The 7,283-nt window shown below is 66.6% G+C and overlaps 1 protein-coding gene across 1 annotated transcript in view; it reads left to right on the forward strand.

Moving 5' to 3' along the window:
• Window positions 1-7,084, forward strand: part of ufc1 (ubiquitin-fold modifier conjugating enzyme 1) — a 21,601-nt gene extending 14,517 nt beyond the window's left edge. The window contains exon 6 of the mRNA XM_087985234.1: window positions 7,002-7,084. Within this exon, the coding sequence (XP_087841360.1) occupies window positions 7,002-7,084 (83 nt within the window). The remainder of the gene's footprint in view (window positions 1-7,001) is intronic.
• The last annotated feature ends 199 nt before the right edge of the window (window positions 7,085-7,283 follow it).

Consider the following 7,283-nt stretch of genomic DNA (forward strand, 5'->3'; position numbering starts at 1 on the left):
CCTCCTCCCTCTCTCCTCACTCCCCCCCTCCTCACTCCCCCCCCTCCCCCACTCCTCCACTCCCCCTCTCCTCACTCCACCTCCCTCCCCTTCTCCTCACTCTCCCTCCCTCCCCCCCGCTCACTATCCCTCCTCCCCCTCTCCTCACTCTCCCTCCCTCCCCCTCTCCTCACTCTCCCCTCCCTCCCTCCCCTCTCCCCCCCTCTCCTCGCTCCCCCTCTCCTCACCCCCCTCCTTCCCCCTCTCCACACTCCCCCTCCCTCCCCCCTCTCCTCACTCTCCCTCCCTCCCCCTCTCCTCACTCTCCCTCCCTCCCCCTCTCCTCACTCTCCCTCCCTCCCCCTCTCCTCACTCTCCCTCCCTCCCCCTCTCCTCACTCTCCCTCCCTCCCCCTCTCCTCACTCTCCCTCCCTCCCCCTCTCCTCACTCTCCCTCCCTCCCTCCCCCTCTCCTCGCTCCCCCTCTCCTCGCTCCCCCTCTCCTCGCTCCCCCTCCTCCCCCTCTCCTCGCTCCCCCTCCTCCCCCTCTCCTCGCTCCCCCTCCTCCCCCTCTCCTCGCTCCCCCTCTCCCTCGCTCCCCCTCCTCCCCCTCTCCTCGCTCCCCCTCCTCCCCCTCTCCACGCTCCCCCTCCTCCCCCTCTCCTCACTCCCCTCCTTCCCCCTCTCCTCACTCCCCCTCCTTCCCCCTCTCCTCACTCTCCCTCCTTCCCCCTCTCCTCACTCTCCCTCCCTCCCCCTCTCCACACTCCCCTCTCCCCTCCTCCTCTCCTCATTCCCCCCTCCTTCCCCCTCTCCTCATTCCCCCTCCTTCCCCCTCTCCTCACTCTCCCTCCTTCCCCCTCTCCTCACTCTCCCTCCTTCCCCCTCTCCTCACTCTCCCCTCCTTCCCCCTCTCCTCACTCTCCCTCCTTCCCCCTCTCCTCACTCTCCCTCCTTCCCCTCTCCTCACTCTCCCTCCTTCCCCCTCTCCTCACTCTCCCTCCTTCCCCCTCTCCTCACTCTCCCTCCTTCCCCCTCTCCTCACTCTCCCTCCTTCCCCCTCTCCTCACTCTCCCTCCCTCCCCCCTCTCCTCACTACCCCTCCTCCCCCTCTCCTCACTCTCCCTCCTCCCCCTCTCCTCACTCTTCCTGCCCCCCTCTTCTCACTCCCCCTCCTTCCCCCTCTCCTCACTCTTCCTGCCCCCCTCTCCTCACTCCCCCTCCTTTCCCCTCTCCTCACTCCCCCTCCTTCCCCCCCGCTCACTATCCCTCCCTCCCCCTCTCCTCACTATCCCTCCCTCCCCCTCTCCTCACTCCCCTCCCTTACCCTCTCCTCACTCCCCTCCCTCCCCCTCTCCTCACTATCCCTCCCTCCCCGTCTCCTCACTCCCCCTCCTCCCCCCTCTCCTCACTCCCCCCCTCCTCACTCCCCCCCCTCCTCACTCCACCTCCCTCCCCCTCTCCTCACTCTCCCTCCCTCCCCCTCTACTCACTCTCCCTCCCTCCCCCTCTCCTCGCTCCCCCTCTCCTCACCTCCCTCCTTCCCCCTCTCCACTCTCCTCCCTCCCCCTCTCCTCACTCTCCCTCCCCTCCCCCTCTCCTCACTCTCCCTCCCTCCCCCTCTCCTCACTCTCCCTCCCTCCCCCTCTCCTCACTCTCCCTCCCTCCCCCTCTCCTCACTCTCCCTCCCTCCCCCTCTCCTCACTCTCCCTCCCTCCCCCTCTCCTCACTCTCCCTCCCTCCCCCTCTCCTCACTCTCCCTCCCTCCCCCTCTCCTCACTCTCCCTCCCTCCCCCTCTCCTCACTCTCCCTCCCCTCCCCCTCTCCTCACTCTCCCTCCCTCCCTCCCCCCCCCTCTCCTCACTCTCCCTCCCTCCCCCTCTCCTCACTCTCCCTCCCTCCCGCCCCCTCTCCTCGCTCCCCCTCCTCCCCCTCTCCTCGCTCCCCCTCCTCCCCCTCTCCTCACTCCCCCTCCTTCCCCCTCTCCTCACTCCCCCTCCCTCCCCCTCTCCACGCTCCCCCTCCTCCCCCTCTCCTCGCTCCCCCTCCTTCCCCCTCTCCTCACTCCCCCTCCTTCCCCCTCTCCTCACTCCCCCTCCTTCCCCCTCTCCTCACTCCCCCTCCTTCCCCCTCTCCTCACTCTCCCTCCCTCCCCCTCTCACACTCTCCCTCCCTCCCCCTCTCCACACTCCCCCCTCCCTCCCCCTCTCCTCATTCCCCCTCCTTCCCCCTCTCCTCACTCTCCCTCCTTCCCCCTCTCCTCACTCTCCCCTCCTTCCCCCTCTCCTCACTCTCCCTCCTTCCCCCTCTCCTCACTCTCCCTCCTTCCCCCTCTCCTCACTCTCCCTCCTTCCCCCTCTCCTCACTCACCCTCCCTCCCCCTCTCCTCACTCACCCTCCCTCCCCCTCTCCTCACTCACCCTCCCTCCCCCTCTCCTCACTCACCCTCCCTCCCCCTCTCCTCACTCTCCCTCCTCCCCCTCTCCTCGCTCCCCTCCTCCCCCTCTCCTCGCTCCCCCTCTCCTCGCTCCCCCTCCTCCCCCCTCTCCTCGCTCCCCCTCCTCCCCCTCTCCACGCTCCCCCTCCTCCCCCTCTCCTCACTCCCCCTCCTTCCCCCTCTCCTCACTCCCCCTCCTTCCCCCTCTCCTCACTCTCCCTCCTTCCCCCTCTCCTCACTCTCCCTCCCTCCCCTCTCCACACTCCCCCTCCTCCCCCTCTCCTCATTCCCCCTCCTTCCCCCTCTCCTCACTCTCCCTCCTTCCCCCTCTCCTCACTCTCCCTCCTTCCCCCTCTCCTCACTCTCCCTCCTTCCCCCTCTCCTCACTCTCCCTCCTTCCCCCTCTCCTCACTCTCCCTCCTTCCCCCTCTCCTCACTCTCCCTCCTTCCCCCTCTCCTCACTCTCCCTCCTTCCCCCTCTCCTCACTCTCCCTCCTTCCCCCTCTCCTCACTCTCCCTCCCTCCCCCTCTCCTCACTACCCCTCCTCCCCCTCTCCTCACTCTCCCTCCTCCCCCTCTCCTCACTCTTCCTGCCCCCCTCTCCTCACTCTTCCTGCCCCCCTCTCCTCACTCCCCCTCCTTTCCCCTCTCCTCACTCCCCCTCCTTCCCCCCCGCTCACTATCCCTCCCTCCCCCTCTCCACACTCTCCCTCCCTCCCCCTCTCCACACTCCCCCTCCTCCCCCTCTCCTCATTCCCCCTCCTTCCCCCTCTCCTCACTCTCCCTCCTTCCCCCTCTCCTCACTCTCCCTCCTTCCCCCTCTCCTCACTCTCCCTCCTTCCCCCTCTCCTCACTCTCCCTCCTTCCCCCTCTCCTCACTCTCCCTCCTTCCCCCTCTCCTCACTCACCCTCCCTCCCCCTCTCCTCACTCACCCTCCCTCCCCCTCTCCTCACTCACCCTCCCTCCCCCTCTCCTCACTCACCCTCCCTCCCCCTCTCCTCACTCACCCTCCCTCCCCCCTCTCCTCACTCACCCTCCCTCCCCCTCTCCTCACTCTCCCTCCCTCCCTCCCCCTCTCCTCGCTCCCCCTCCTCCCCCTCTCCTCGCTCCCCCTCCTCCCCCTCTCCTCGCTCCCCCTCCTCCCCCTCTCCCTCGCTCCCCCTCCTCCCCCTCTCCTCGCTCCCCCCTCCTCCCCCTCTCCTCGCTCCCCCTCCTCCCCCTCTCCTCGCTCCCCCTCCTCCCCCTCTCCTCGCTCCCCCTCCTCCCCCTCTCCTCGCTCCCCTCCTCCCCCTCTCCTCGCTCCCCCTCTCCTCGCTCCCCCTCCTCCCCCTCTCCTCGCTCCCCCTCCTCCCCCTCTCCACGCTCCCCCTCCTCCCCCTCTCCTCACTCCCCCTCCTTCCCCCTCTCCTCACTCCCCCTCCTTCCCCCTCTCCTCACTCTCCCTCCTTCCCCCTCTCCTCACTCTCCCTCCCTCCCCCTCCTCCCCCTCTCCTCATTCCCCCTCCTTCCCCCTCTCCTCACTCTCCCTCCTTCCCCCTCTCCTCACTCTCCCTCCTTCCCCCTCTCCTCACTCTCCCTCCTTCCCCCTCTCCTCACTCTCCCTCCTTCCCCCTCTCCTCACTCTCCCTCCTTCCCCCTCTCCTCACTCTCCCTCCTTCCCCCCTCTCCTCACTCTCCCTCCTTCCCCCTCTCCTCACTCTCCCTCCTTCCCCCTCTCCTCACTCTCCCTCCTTCCCCCTCTCCTCACTCTCCCTCCCTCCCCCTCTCCTCACTACCCCTCCTCCCCCTCTCCCTCACTCTCCCTCCTCCCCCTCTCCTCACTCTTCCTGCCCCCCTCTTCTCACTCCCCCTCCTTCCCCCTCTCCTCACTCTTCCTGCCCCCCTCTCCTCACTCCCCCTCCTTTCCCCTCTCCTCACTCCCCCTCCTTCCCCCCCGCTCACTATCCCTCCCTCCCCCTCTCCTCACTATCCCTCCCTCCCCCTCTCCTCACTCCCCTCCCTCACCCTCCTCCCCCTCTCCTCACTCCCCTCCCTTTCCCTCTCCTCACTCCCCTCCCTCCCCCCTCTCCTCACTATCCCTCCCTCCCCCTCTCCTCACTCCCCCTCCTCCCCCTCTCCTCACTCCCCCCCTCCCCCACTCCTCACTCCCCCCCCTCCTCACTCCACCTCCCTCCCCCTCTCCTCACTCTCCCTCCCTCCCCCTCTACTCACTCTCCCTCCCTCCCCCTCTCCTCGCTCCCCCTCTCCTCACCTCCCTCCTTCCCCCTCTCCACACTCCCCCTCCTCCCCCTCTCCTCACTCTCCCACCCTCCCCCTCTCCTCACTCTCCCTCCCTCCCCTCTCCTCACTCTCCCTCCCTCCCCCTCTCCTCACTCTCCCTCCCTCCCCCTCTCCTCACTCTCCCTCCCTCCCCCTCTCCTCACTCTCCCTCCCTCCCCCTCTCCTCACTCTCCCTCCCTCCCTCCCCCTCTCCTCACTCTCCCTCCCTCCCTCCCCCTCTCCTCACTCTCCCTCCCTCCCTCCCCTCTCCTCGCTCACCCCCTCCTCCCCCTCTCCTCGCTCCCCCTCCTCCCCCTCTCCTCGCTCCCCCTCCTCCCCCTCTCCTCGCTCCCCCTCCTCCCCCTCTCCACGCTCCCCCTCCTCCCCTCTCCTCGCTCCCCCTCCTTCCCCCTCTCCTCACTCCCCCTCCTTCCCCCCTCTCCTCACTCCCCCTCCTTCCCCCTCTCCTCACTCCCCCTCCTTCCCCCTCTCCTCACTCTCCCTCCCTCCCCCTCTCCACACTCTCCCTCCCTCCCCCTCTCCACACTCCCCCTCCTCCCCCTCTCCTCATTCCCCCTCCTTCCCCCTCTCCTCACTCTCCCTCCTTCCCCCTCTCCTCACTCTCCCTCCTTCCCCCTCTCCTCACTCTCCCTCCTTCCCCCTCTCCTCACTCTCCCTCCTTCCCCTCCTCCTCACTCTCCCTCCTTCCCCCTCTCCTCACTCTCCCTCCTTCCCCCTCTCCTCACTCACCCTCCCTCCCCCTCTCCTCACTCACCCTCCCTCCCCTCTCCTCACTCACCCTCCCTCCCCCTCTCCTCACTCACCCTCCCTCCCCCTCTCCTCACTCCCCCTCCGTCCCCCTCTCCTCACTCCCCCTCCCTCCCCCTCTCCTCACTCCCCCTCCTCCCCCACTCCTCACTCCCCCTCCCTCCCCCACTCCTCACTCCCCCTCCCTCCCTCCCCCTCTCCTCACTCCCCTCCTTCCCCCTCTCCTCACTCCCCCCTCCTTCCCCCTCTCCTCACTCCCCCTCCTTCCCCCTCTCCTCACTCCCCCTCCTTCCCCCTCTCCTCACTCCCCCTCCTTCCCCCTCTCCTCACTCCCCCTCCTTCCCCCTCTCCTCACTCCCCCTCCTTCCCCCTCTCCTCACTCCCCCTCCTTCCCCCTCTCCTCACTCCCCCTCCTTCCCCCTCTCCTCACTCCCCCTCCTTCCCCCTCTCCTCACTCCCCCTCCTTCCCCCTCTCCTCACTCCCCCTCCTTCCCCCTCTCCTCACTCCCCCTCCTTCCCCCTCTCCTCACTCCCCCTCCTCCCCCTCACTCCCCCTCCTTCCCCTCTCCTCACTCCCCCTCCTTCCCCCTCTCCTCACTCACCCCTCCCTCCCCCTCCCCTCCCTCACTCACCCTCCTCCCCCTCACTCACCCTCCTTCCCCCTCCCCTCACTCACCCTCCTTCCCCCTCCCCTCACTCACCCTCTTCCCCTCCCTCACTCTCCCTCCTTCCCCTCCTCACTCACCCTCCTTCCCCCTCTCCTCACTCACCCTCCTTCCCCCTCTCCTCACTCACCCTCCTTCCCCCTCTCCTCACTCACCCTCCTTCCCCCTCTCCCTCACTCACCCCTCCTTCCCCCTCTCCTCACTCACCCTCCTTCCCCCTCTCACTCACCCTCCTTCCCCCTCTCCTCACTCCCCCTCCTTCCCCCTCTCCTCACTCCCCCTCCTTCCCCCTCTCCTCACTCCCCCTCCTTCCCCCCTCTCCTCACTCCCCCTCCTTCCCCCTCTCCTCACTCCCCCTCCTTCCCCCTCTCCTCCTCACACTCCCCTCCTTCCCCCTCTTCCTCACTCCCTCCCTTCCCCCTCTCCTCACTCCCCTCCTTCCCCTCACTCCTCACTCACCCTCTTCCCCCTCTCTCACTCACCCTCCTCTCCCTCTCCTCACTCACCTCCCTCTCCCTCACACACACACACACACTTTCAACAGCCACATTGAGGGACAGCTTATTTCGCTTGAGGACAGAAATAGCCCACTAATGGGGCAAATTGCTGCAAATTTGGCGGGAGGGTTTGCCGCTGCTTAAACTTGGGAAAGCAACAAGGAGTCACGCCCCAAACAGAATAGGTCACAAACATGCCCCAATGTGCGCGGAACTGTTGCTTGTCCTGTCGCCTGGGCACACAAGACAGGTCAGAGCTGAAATCAGCGTATTGGGTCTGTGGGAGGTGGGAAACGCTCCCCCCTCCCCCCATTGGTTTAAACCTGTGTGAGAGGCTTCACATGTTGGAGATTAAACCCCACTGATTATTGAGCCCCGCACACAACACTCTTACAGATGGCACGAAATATACAACCAAAACTGATTTCAACAGGGCAACTGCGACAGGTTTGACTGAGGCTTTCCACAAGGGAACGTGACTTTTTAATAAAGCAGAAAGTGCACGCGGAGTTGCGAGAGAACGGCACCCAAGTGAACTCCCCAAGAGGAAGGTGGACAGTGAGTTTTGCCTTGAACGGCGATGGCTCACACCAGGGGACGCAGCTTTACATGGAGGGGTGATAGATATAGGACAGAGGGCAGAGGGAGTTTCTTTACTCAGAGAGTAGGAGGGGGCGT

This window comes from Chiloscyllium plagiosum, unplaced genomic scaffold (genome assembly GCF_037043375.1).
Source record: "Chiloscyllium plagiosum isolate Xiang-an unplaced genomic scaffold, Cpla_swu_hap1 HiC_scaffold_51, whole genome shotgun sequence".
NCBI classification, from domain to species: Eukaryota; Metazoa; Chordata; class Chondrichthyes; order Orectolobiformes; family Hemiscylliidae; genus Chiloscyllium; species Chiloscyllium plagiosum.